The 13210-nt window shown below is 45.8% G+C and overlaps 1 protein-coding gene across 3 annotated transcripts in view; it reads right to left on the bottom strand.

The window, feature by feature from the left end:
- The window catches only part of DYM (dymeclin), a 276200-nt gene that overhangs the window by 30156 nt on the left and 232834 nt on the right, over positions 1 to 13210 (bottom strand). For all 3 annotated transcript variants that reach the window (XM_083155293.1, XM_083155295.1, XM_083155294.1), the window contains one exon: positions 11834 to 11947. In XM_083155293.1, the coding sequence (XP_083011419.1) occupies positions 11834 to 11947 (114 nt within the window). The remainder of the gene's footprint in view (positions 1 to 11833; positions 11948 to 13210) is intronic.

Here is a 13210-nt window from a genome sequence, read left to right as displayed (position 1 = left end):
ACAGAAAAACGGTAGCAGGGCATGCTGGGATGTGTAGTTTAACAACAGCTGAAGGGCCGAAGGTTCCGCTCCTTTGCTATACATGGTCTGTGACCTAATCCAATCCCACTGTAAAAGTGGTATCCAGAACTATTGCGGGTACTTGTGGAGTATCACGGCTCCCATCGCATGCCATATATAGTGGCATGCGATGGCATGTGATTGGATACGATTTTTGCAGTTTTTTTTTTTTTTTCAAAATATGTTTTATTGATCCTCACAAGTCATAATGAGTACATACAGTAGGTTAGTACAAAGGCACCCAGAGAGGAACAATTCACCATTTTCAAATTTTCTATAACATACATAAACAATGGATAGAACATGACATGGTAACTCTAGTGGTGATATAGTATCGGACATAATACTGGTGCAGGAATGATAATGGCATGTATGAAACCAATGGTATCACCAGTCGCTAAAGAAGGGGTTATTTTTGCAGTTTTTAACCATTTTTTTTTACAAAATCGCATGCGATCGCATGCGTTTTTTAACAGAAAAGCATCCAAATGCATTGAAATTAGTATCAAACATGTTCAATGGCCCCCAAATGTCATTTTTGATGCTGTACCACCCCCACTATCAACGCGAACCCGAAGCGTGGCGAGCGCAGCGAGGGGACGCGGACACCTGTGAAGTTATCCGTGTCCGCTCGCCACACTTTCTATTCTCAACTCCACGCCGACGTGGATAGTGGGGGTATGAAAAGGTCGTAGGACGCGTACCGCAAATGGTCAACTGTCATTTGCTCTCATTCATTACCAGGATTTTGTTCCAATCTGACAATCGATCTGTAGATGTATGGCAGCCTTTACTTGGGTTCAAGCCTTTCCAATGTATGCAATTAGAAAGTTATTGCTATAATTAGGGAGGCGGTCAGACCGGCCCTATCCCTAGGAGAGGAATGGTATTGACCCTCCCGTTCTCATGCAGAAGAATGGATTACGGAGGGATCAGCGTTAGGATATTGTATTGAGATGTAAGCTGATACAATACAGGAAGTAATATGGTTACAGTAATGATGTATAAAGCAATGTCTGGCAGCAGGGCCATTACAGAATATGTCAGTGAGTTTATCCCTAAGGGGCCCATGTATTTACTCCGATGTAGCGATTCTCCAATCTGCCAATATGCGCCGATACATTGCCGATATTCTACACCCACAGATGAGATCTGTGAATCATTTTACTCGTAAAATACCTGTGCCGGTCTGCAAATTGGCTGTTACTGCCCCCTGGCAATCTGCAGCCCCAAGACTGAGCGTGGTGTCAGGGCCCCGACCGAGTGCAGGAATCAGACCGGCAGGGCTGCACATTTAAGTCGCACACAGCCATTTACATGCGTTTTCATTTCCTGAGCGATTTAGTAAAATGCCCAAATGTCGCCCCGTGTGTAGGTCCCATTAATAACTACAGAGATGCTGTATGATAACTCGTTACTGACCATACATTTGCATAAACCATTTTGCTAATTTAATATGGTCAATATCATCCTCTGATTAGCAACACAATAAAAAAATTCTGTTGTTTTTCAAACTATTTTGGCCACCAGGTGGAGCAGGGGTGTATGAGCAATGTATATTACATTTATTAGCTTCAGTGACTAGAACAAATTAAAAATAAAACAAAAATCTGAAAAATGTATTTTGCTTAATAATTAACTCAACGGTCCCGGCGAACGGCCGCGAGGGGGGTCCGTATGACGAGGATGGCTTTTTTTTTGCAGAGGAAAAGTCATCCTCGCTGTCCAAACCCCCCGCCGGCTGCAATGTTCCATGGAAATCAACGGTGAGGATTCCCCGGATCAGCACTCGCAGCTTACACCTCGCTGAAAAAAACCTGCTGGGTGGAACGGCAAGTGAAGTGGGGTCAGTTGAACACTGACCCGCAAGCTATGATGGCGACCTATCGGCACTGCCTGCCATCATAGCTCACCTAAAGGCGTTGAATATACCCCTGAAAGTCATTACTAATATCTAGCATTCTTCCCTTGAAAAAGCCAATAAGCATTATATTCCCGCTCGGGCCATCTGATATTGTCTGGTTAGTTGTGACATGATGGAATTATTTGGGGTATTTTTGTTGCTATGTGGCAACCTATGCCCTCTATGTCACCCATGTCTGTCTGCCCCTCCCCTTTAGACTGTAAGCTCCCACGAGCAGGGCCCTCTTCCCTCACCTGCTCTTCCTTCTCTCACTTATACCATCATCTCCTGCTCACTCCCTAGATCAGCACCAAGCCCTGGGGTCCTGTCGCACTGCTGCCTACCACTGATGCAGCAATGTTTTTATGGACTGCATGGTCATTGGGTTGACAGGTCTTATGCCGACACATGAAATAAGTCGACATGGCTAATGTCGACAGGGTCGGAAGGCCGAAACAAGTATTAGGCTGACAATGGAAAGGATGCGAGTCAAAAGGTCAACATGAGCTTTAATATATTTTTTTTGTCCCGAAATTCAACGTAAGTCGACTTGTACACCGTATCAGTGTACCGCGACCGCTTGCCATGCTTCGGGCACGGTGCCTCACTGCGCTCGGTACACTAATTTTTTTTAATTCTTCCACCACGCCGTAGCGGATGGTCGGGTATGAAGTGCTGCCAGTCAGCTCAAAGAGACGTGGAAGACTCATGTTAATTTCCTTGGAAGACGTCCGCGCACAGCGACTGAAACTGCGCTGCACAGATCAGTTACTGGGGAGGATCAAAGGAAACGCAAAACAGGATCTGAGAGTGCTGCCCACATCTATATTTACACGCTGGTTACAGGGCTACAGAGCAGATCCTCCATGGTGAGACGCATGCAAGTCAATTGCACAAGAGGGCTGTATAACCCTTACCTGCCCCAGGTGTGAGACGCACACACCTATACTGTCTGCGATAGGCAGGTGTGGATCCCAAGGTCTACACTAAGATGTAGGATACGTGGACTGGTCGCCCAATCAGCTTTAAGCTATCATTTTATGGCACACTTGCCGATGTCGGATACCTGAACGCTAGGTGTCTGTGTGTGTGTGTGTGAGAGAGAGAGGAGCAGACAGGTCTGCATCATCGTGGCCCCGCCCCTGATAGACAATGTCAGGGAGCACAAAGTATGCTTTCTAGAATGCACTAGATAAATGACAGCTGGAATCTGGTTGCTAAGGGTAACTTCTCCTTAGAATGATTAAGTATTATCTTTCTGAGACATATCACTGCACGTGTTATGGGAAAGTCATTACCGGCACCGATGTCAGCAGGTGTAAAATCTGAAATACTGAGACCGGGATGGAATCGGTAGAATTCTTGGAATCGGTTGAGGCCGAAGAATAATGGAGACTGTAATCGATTGTCAATGTTGTCCTGATGGTGACCATCGGTGATGGAATGGGAAGAAGGATAAAATGCACTGCAGGTATGTAAACGTTGCTCAGACCAGATACTATTAACACAGGCACTTTGAGGAAGAAAACGGACGATGACCGTTTCCGATGTTGGTTCACCAATGGTGATGCACTGACGGATTGGGAGAGTTCTCCCAGCACCATTATAGTAGCAGGCGAGAGCTGATAGGATGAGTCCCAGACCGTGTGTCAGTGAAGTCAGGTAAAATGATTGGCTGTGGCAATTCATGTGACCTGATCCAAGATGGCCACGCCCACGCCCAGGGAACTCCAGAGTGCAGATGGCATGGCTGCGGCCTGCGAACATGGTGGTGAGGTTGTGCATGGCGGAAGGCCATGAGGAGCAGATACCCGCTGTGGAAGAGACAGCGCCATGGTATTTGGATGAACGCCGCTGGGCGGGCACGGGTCGCAGCCGACTGATGCCAGTTCGTCCATAGACTGCACGCTGTACCTCAGAGAGACACTTGAATGGTAAGAAAGTTGTTTCTAAGTTTCTGGAACATGGCAGGTACAATATTTAGCAGGACAGTGCTCCGTTCCTTATGAATGCACTTCATGCCCCTGGTGTCACCGGGGCTAATATATAAAACACCAGATAGGCGCCGTTATCCCCCTTTACAAGTTACAATGTTACTTTCCCGATTGGCTGCGCAGTGGTTCCAGAACTGAAGGACTCTGCTAATGGTGCGAGTGTAAAACAAGGGTCAGTGTAGGAACGACATGTTACTGCCAGCTCCGGGGCCCTGCCTGAAGATCACCACCACATTCCGGCGGCGGTGGCGGCAGCCGTCTGACTCTGTGTGCACGCACAAAGTCACAGCGCTTGCGAAAGCAAGAAACATGTCCCTAATCCGGAAATGATTTACAGAGAAATGCTGCTGACACACAATTTTCCCCATGATCTGGAATGCAGATTTTTTTACGATGTGCCGTTTCCATTTGGAGGCCTGATTATTATTTCTTTTCTGGAAAGCCGGCTGGCGGCGGTACAGAGAGGATCTGATATTACATGGGAAAAGGGTATGAAAAGCAGAAACCCAAGACAGGGCTTGTACATACTTTCCAGTGCCGAGGCCCGCGCTGTGTTTATCCACCATCCTGTATTTTTATCCAAGGTGTCAGAAACACATTTAAATGTTCTTTTACGTCGTGCCAAGGAGAGATGTAAAATGAAACAAGCGTCTCTCCTTGAGCTGCCGGAGAGTGTTTACAAATCGCCAATGGAGGGGGGGGGGGGGGGGGGGGGCAGTTTATTATAGCTCAATTAAAGAATGCATCATTTTGGTAGAATAGACTAAAATATGGAGGAAGCCATTTATCTCTTTGCAGAACTTAAAAGGTTCAACGACTTGAACATATTGTGGATTTGTCATCAAGCGAGTCAAAAGACTGACGATGAAAATAAATGATGTTGACAGGCAACTTGTCGAGATTTCCAGCAAGTAAAATGTTGACATTAGGTATAGGCGGAACATGGCTACATATGTCGACGCATTCAAATAATGCATGTCGTCATTTCAACATTGATATTCATGTATCAACATTATTAACGTGGACATATCTGACCCATCCCTTGAGAACAATAAAGATGAATAAATAGAGGCTGATGCAGGGCTGAATGACCCCACTGTCTGGGCAACATATTTTAGCACCTTTTTAAAATATCTCCAGTTGCTCAGATCTTGCTTCCTCCTTCAACAACTAGATATGATAGAATAATATCTAATTATCTAGCTGCAAGGGTCTCCAGGCAGGGGGGGGGGGGGGGGGGGGGGAGATGACTATGGACGGACGGGACAATGGAGTCATTTACAGTCACCGTATTGATTAACTACAGCAGAACCAGATACAATTATTTGGATTGTGACCTCTGACATTTGTGACTGTTAAAATCATTGGAAATAACTACAATAAAAACACATCTTAAGTCATAGTTACCTTCTAGAAAAGAAGGTGTGTGTGCAAAATTGGCTCCGTCCATAACGATATCTTATATATACGGACAAGCTCCTGAATATTACAAATATACTTGTGAAGATTATGTGTAACCCTGATCTGGCTGAAGTCACCGATTCCTCCAGACAAGGTGAATGTGTTCCAGTTTGTACAGAGCTGGCAGTGATGCCCTTGGCGGGACCAGCTCTCTCTTATGATGAATAACTGTCCTGTATGTACAGAAAATACAGTAATTTGGAATGAGTTCTCCTGGTGTTGGGTAACTACAAGTCCCATAGTGCTCTGCCAGGGGTACAGCAGTTCAGAGCCGATGGCTGCCCAAGCCGCAGGTGTACACAGAGGATATGGAGCAGTAGTATTTGCAGTGTTCTTTCGCGAAGCTATTGGGCAATAGTCGGCATTCGCTCATTAGCTTGTAGAGAAGAGGCGTCTCTCATTTGTACGAGAGAAGATAAAGATTAAATCAAAGAGATTAAATCAATATTTGTTGCGGTCACAAGTTTATAAGACTGAAGTGCTACATGACGGTTTTCTAGTCATTGTCTCCAAATGCAGCAATATATTGATTTGTGTATGTTGCTGCTGAGAAAGGGCCCAAAACACAGGTGGTTATATTATCACATAGGGAATGCTGGGTAACAAGCTCATGGCAGGAAAATACCCCAAATGTACTATTTATATTACTGGAACATAAACGTAGCAAGTAAAATAGTCACAATCGGATCGGTATCGTATAGACATCGAATGGTGATCAAACATGTTTTTAACCTTTCGATCCCGATTTGATGGTGATGTGCGCTCCTGTTCAGCTGAAATCAAATAGCCAAATGGACAGTGCAGCAATGACTATATAATACACACCTGTGCTATATAGTCACAAAAGAATGCATGCATTTTGGCTTGCCGTGCAATTCAATCCTGATCGAATTGGGATTGAATAGCACCGTGTGTACACACCATAAGAACCTCAACTGTTGATCAATAATGTGGAGTGTGCTTATGCACTGTGTGTTTTTCTTTGCAGAACTACAAGTCTCAGCATCTCATGTATATAGGGTGTGCATTCTAAGACAGCCAATATTGTGTACACAGTGCACCTGAAGTTTGGGGTCCCTGGTAGCCACAGACCTTAACTTAAGGCACAATGAAGGTAAGACCTAATTATTTACACAATTTGGTAGTCTTAGGGATGGATTTGGGGTGCGGCTCCCCTTGGGTTGGTATGGCTGAGTTGCCGCCGGGGTGGCATATCGTAACATTTATTTATCACTATTTATTTTCCACTAATATTATACTTTCTAGCACTTTCAGTTTTATAACACTTTTTAACCCCTACCTTCTTTAATAACCTGTTCTGTTAGGATTGCAGCAAGAACATTTAAATACGTCTTTGAATTAGAGAATGATAAATATTTACTACTACATATTTCATACAGGGAAACAAAGATACATAGAATAAAGGTGGTTACACACGGTGCGATTCAAGCTAATCTGATTTTGGGTAACTGCACTTGTGATTTTGACTATCTAGCTTTTTGCCCCTTTCACACTGACAAATATTTCCCAGGTTATTGAACATGAACGGGCAACATTGTAAGGACCCATCAAGGTGCTTGTACAATTAAAAATCGGATGCCATTGCATCATTTTATTGTACAATATCGCGTCGCATCGCATACCATTGTATACCATATTTAGTGGTATGGTATATGATGCGATGGGCGCCATGATAATACACAAGTACCATCACCTCTATTACTTTTACAGGCTTAATACATCAGCCCCACACGGGGAAGGGTCTGCAGAGAGTGGGGTGAAGTATCCAATAGCCAGCTGTGGGAGAGAGGGCTGCCCTGGTACACGACAATACACAGTACAGTGATGTCCTCTACCACTTGGGCTATTGTATGAAGTCAGGCCTGTAATGCACAGATAGAAGTCAGCCAGAATCCCCATAAAAGCAGCAGGAGACCACGCAATCTGATCCGAAGGTGGACAACTTTCAGCCCCCATCATAGAAAAAAAAAAAAAGCTAAATGTGCCCAAAAGTCAACGTCTGGCTGAATGTTCCCTTAATAAAAATGAATATATACACCATAAATATATGTAGTAAACAGAACAGAAACCATCAGCTCCCAACTGATAGCTGGCGTCCCGGGGAAAGTGCTGTCCGTTCTCACAGCGCTATCTCCTGACTGCTCAGATAAGAGTCCAGACCCCGCGGCCCTGCGTCTGAGACACTTCATGTCCTCCCAGCTGCAGATAGCAGCATGGGCAGGGATGCTGGGAGAGCGCAGCCTGGCTGCCACATCTCCATCTTTGTGCATCTAAAGCCCTGTACGCACTAGACAGGAATATTAATATAGCGCTGCCGTTCCGAGCGATAGCTTAAATTCCCGTCTAGTAATGATGAATAATCATTAACAACCCCCAGTCTGCTGAACGTGCAGGTTGACTTTTGCTATACAGTCAACGACACACATGTTCAGAGGGTCCCAGGGACGCCACTGGATGATACCGTTTACTGCTTATCATTTCCAGATGAGATCGGAAGGAAACACTGTTGATATCGCTCACAGAACATGTCGACTAGTGTTAATGATGTGTTCTCCCACGGGTCGTTATTGACCCCCTTTCTCCTCTGTACTTGCACTCAAATTTTGACTACTGACCATCTTGTATTATGAAAAACTTTATTGTTCGTACATACTGAACGATATGTTCAGTGTGTATGAACGATAAAGTTTTCATAAAACAAGATGGTCAGTGGTAAAGCAAACTCTTTATTGCTTGAAACCGTTCAGTGTGTATGTACTATATCATACATTCTGTAGATTGGGTCGAAATTGTTATCATCATCAATGTTTGCCTTTATTGCACAGTGTGTATACAGCTTTAAGAATCCACAGAAATAATTCCATTGAATGTATTTCCCTGAATCCTCATCATAACTCCCAACATCCTAAGTGTTCCCGGGTACAGTGACCCTGGCCGTGCGCCATGTCTGATTGAGCAAAGCTTGTGCCAACTACTGACAGTATACACCCGCACAATTAGCTGTGGTAACAATCGAGGCTATATCTTAAGGTCTATACAAAACTATATATATATAGTATGTGAAATAGGGCCAACTAAAAATAGGGTACAAACAGCCAGGCGACAGTCAGAAGGGTGCGGGAAAGCAGAAAACAAAGCATTCACACCTCATCTCAGAGCTGTATAATATATATAACCATGATTTGGGGAAGGACATTATATGCACTAAAATGGTAAAATAAAGGTAATATGAGGCTGGGGGCAGATTTACAAGTGTCTCAGGGAACGTGAGAGGCGACACGAGAATAAATGTACCAAAGGTTACTGACCACCAAGGGGCATTAGAGGGGACACCAAGGGCACTAGGCCAAGGGGCATTAGAGGGGACACCAAGGGTAAGAGCCAAGGGGCATTAGAGGGGACACCAAGGGTAAGAGCCAAGGGGCATTAGAGGGGACACCAAGGGCACTAGGCCAAGGGGCATTAGACAGGACACCAAGGGCACTAGGCCAAGGGGCATTAGACGGGACACCAAGGGCACTAGGCCAAGGGGCATTAGACGGGACACCAAGTGCAAGAGCCAAGGGGCATTAGAGGGGACACCAAGTGCAAGAGCCAAGGGGCATTAGAGGGGACACCAAGTGCAAGAGCCAAGGGGCATTAGAGGGGGCACCAAGTGCAAGAGCCAAGGGGCATCAGAGGGGACACCAAGGGTAAGAGCCAAGGGGCATTAGAGGGGACACCAAGGGTAAGAGCCAAGGGGCATTAGAGGGGACAACAAGGGTACTAGGCCAATGGGCATTAGACAGGACACCAAGGGCACTAGGCCAAGGGGCATTAGAGGGGACACCAAGGGCAAGAGCCAAGGGGCATTAGAGGGGACACCAAGGGCACTAGGCCAAGGGGCATTATACAGGACACCAAGGGCACTAGGCCAAGGGGCATTAGAGGGGACACCAAGGGCACTAGGCCAAGGGGCATTAGAGGGGACACCAAAGGCAAGAGCCAAGGGGCATTAGACGGGACACCAAGAGCAATAGGCCAAGGGGCATTAGATGTGACACCAAGAGCACTAGGCCAAGGGGCATTAGACGGGACACCAAGGGCAAGAGCCAATGGGCATTAAACGGGACACCAAGGGCACTAGGCCAAGGGGCATTAGACGGGACACCAAGGGGGTGACACAGGTTGGAATCTGCAATATCCAAGATGCTTGGGACTACAAATCTTTTGGATATTGGATTTTTCTGTAGTTTGGAACACTACATAACATAATAAGTAGAGACAGGATTATATGCAACATAAAAAGCTTGAAATATGCATGCAAATATGCATGAAAAGTGTTAAAATATGCTACATTAAATAATAAAAAAAAGTAATTTTTAACTTATTTATTTAAAAATCAGCATAAAATTTGTTGCAAATAAACCTAAAAAATAGGCCCACAGCATCTGCAATTGTCTAGCGCTATACACAGTATTTGTTTTCTACCTGGCTGCTACAGCATACTGCAGCCTCCAAAGCTCTTCTTGCATCAACTACACGGACCCTCATCTCCAGCGCCAATGGATCAAATGTCAGCATAGCGTGTGAGGGCGGCGCAGTGGAAGGCTTCCTCCCTGCGCCACATACTCACTGTGACACGGCATTTCCTCCACGCCGCGTGATGTCACAACCCTTCTGCCCGGCTCCTCTGCTGCAGAAGTCTGTCTCTTGGTGTAAAGTCCCAGGCCAGGGGCAGGCAAAGGTTCAGGAGCTTCGTAATGGCATCCGCCCGAACTGACTTTTATCAACATGGATTGGCAGCGTAGAGCAGTGTCAGACATAGCGTACATCCAAGGTTCCCCACACATTGCGCACATATTGCCCCAGCCTGCACATTCTACCACTACCTGGCCAGCAGCAACAGGGCAAAGCAGTGCTGTGACTCACGGGTGGGAAGAGGGCGGGGCCTAAAATATGCACCATCACTAGATTTTAGGTAAAATATGCAATAACCAGTGAGAATGGGCAAAATATGCAAATGCATATGCAAATATATATAATCCTATCTCTAATAATAAGTAATCTTGTAAATAGGACTTAACTATATATACAGTACAGGGTGATTCAAAAGTCACCATTTTGTTTCAAAAACTGTGCAGGAAATGGGAAAAGTGAATACCCCAGTAAGGTATGGGGGAGGTGGGCTATCTTTTAGGAATTGCACCGAACATTACCTTACTGGAGTATTCACTTTTCCCATTTCCTGCACAGTTTTTGAAACAAAAGGGTGTACAGCGATTTTTTAATCACCCTGTATGTATATATATCCTGTATATTTATCCTGTAAACAGCCTGAATGTCTTTTATACCATGTATGCATGTGTACACTGTAACATTACAAAGCAGAGGTGTCACTGTATCAGTCACGCTAAAAAAGTTATGGATTTCAGAATATTTCGGATACCGGATTTTCGGACATGGGAGGATCAGCCTATATATGGTACTAAGAGGCATGTCAGTGTAGCATAGGGCGTTACATAGCAACGATGGGGTGGGTGGTGCCGGACATATGTCGTTGCTGGCATTAAGTGACCAGCGCTGTCCAGTAACGCTGGAGTTATAAGCAGCAAACACACAAATACCAGAGTGGGCCCTTACAACACTAACCATTAAACAAGATGGAGAACGAAGGTACCAGACAGATCTATATCTGCAGCTGCTTCTGCTGCCAACCTGAGACCCCAATCACTATCGGTGCCTCACTCTGTGTATGTGACGTCATCTGAGGCACACTGTAATATTGGGGGGGGGGGGGGGGGGGGGAATTGGTCATGGGTCCTTCTGATCAGTTACATCTGTCGTACATAGACACTTTTGGTCTCCTCATAACGTACAATACTGCGCTGCATTATCTGACAGCTCCACTATATATATTTACATTTAATGTGTAGTCAATGACAAGCTATTGTTCCCTTGAATCACCCATTCTCCTGCCATGTCCTTCAATGGAATTAGTGACAGGTGGGCTATGTGTGTAACAAAACAAAAATGTGCCCCAATCGCATATAACTTCGGGAAGTTCTATTACTACTTACATATTATAACATGTGGAAACATATATTAGTTTATCGGATGTGTACTCATACACCTATCGTCCTGCTTAATGCCTCCTATATTACTACTGATCCTAGGATGCAGCATTGGATCTTTGCCACACCAACGGCCGGCTGTGTGATCCATGAGGTCCGTACAACCTGGCCTATGCAGATCCAACCTCAAACCGTTATTAAACCATGAACATCTCAGCCCTACAGAACACACGTGGTACCCTGGACTGCAGCTTTCTGGACTCGGCAACCGTATGATAGAGCCAGCAGGGATGAAGCAAAGCCTGGAGTATATTGGAGGCCATAGGTCGATCCACACTTACCCTGAGCCGGTCTTTGGGCAATGCGACAGCTCCTTGTTTGATGACTTCCAGGACTCGTTCTACGGAGAGATCAGCTCCGGCCTGCTCCAGACGAGAGCTGAAGAAGCAGATGACCTGGAACAGAAAACAGAACTCAGATGAGAGAGTAGGAGTTGTGCCCGGACTCATCATCCTTCCATCACGTCCCTCGTCTGAAGAACCAAGACCGAGGCTGATGGTCGGTGTAAAACTACCCAAATAATCAATACGGAACTCATAAATGGAGGGTTTTACTCTGAAGTGATGGCTATTGCAGCTTACTAGCAGCTGTGCCCCACTGTGATCACTTCTGGGTGGTGCCACCAATCATTGCTGTGCCAGGGCTGGCAGATCAGATCGGTACCAGCTCTGCAGGAGTAGACTGGGTCGATATATCCATACACACACACACACATTTTATCTGATAAATAAAGACGACACAAGAAATTCCATGGGCCAATTTCTATGGGTGTGGATCAGTTGGTCACCAGCAATTTGTTATACAGCCATTAGGTAGACACCATTAGGTCAACATGCATTTAGGTCGACATGGGTTAGGTCGACATGGTCATTAGGTTGACATGGGTTAGGTCGACAGTCAAAAGGTCGACATGGTGTTTTTCACATTTTTTGACCCAAATGTCAACATGGACACTGAAATTTAGCACCGCGTGCACTCGCCATGCTTCGGGCCGGTGCCTCGCTGCGCTTGGCGCACTATTTTATTCTCCCACCACGCCCTAGTGGATGGTAGGGCATGAAATACCGCCTGTCGGCACATGTCGGCTCAAAAAACAGTAAAAAAACCCATGTCGGCCTTTTGACTGTCGACCTAACCCATGTCGACCTAATGACTGTCTAACAACTTGCTGGTGACCCAATGACCGTATCCCATTTCTATGTAGAAGACCGGTCAATGAGGAACGCTAGAACGTGCTTGAAGACGATGCAACGCTCGTGGAATGCTGCGCTGGCTGTTTCTGGTAACCCGAACCAACGTTTTGTGACGGAGAATAATGAAATGAAAATAATAAGAGTCGTGGCAAAGCTGAGGGCAGCGCCAGCCACAGGTACAAGGAGCACTCGGGAAGGTGCTCCCAGTACAGGATCAGTCTGGGAACGACTCGTCACACGGCAGCTTGTACGAGTTCTCTGCTTGATCTGCAGAGTCAACAGCCCTCCTGCACTCAGCGTGTAACATTTCAAAGCAGAAGCCAACGCCAGACGGGCTGGGTTTCCTCTGCCACCACCACAGCGATTCTGCAGCAACATCCTCACCCGTGGTTTCCACCAAACTCTACATGAAAGGGGCTGAAGCATTTCCGAGACTCATCTGTCTGCTGTGGTTTTCTGCTAAAT

Source organism: Crinia signifera, chromosome 1 (genome assembly GCF_055691185.1).
Source record: "Crinia signifera chromosome 1, ASM5569118v1, whole genome shotgun sequence".
Taxonomy (NCBI): Eukaryota; Metazoa; Chordata; class Amphibia; order Anura; family Myobatrachidae; genus Crinia; species Crinia signifera.
The sequence above is the reverse complement of the archived record's forward strand: the minus strand, read 5'-3'. Positions and strand labels throughout refer to the sequence as shown.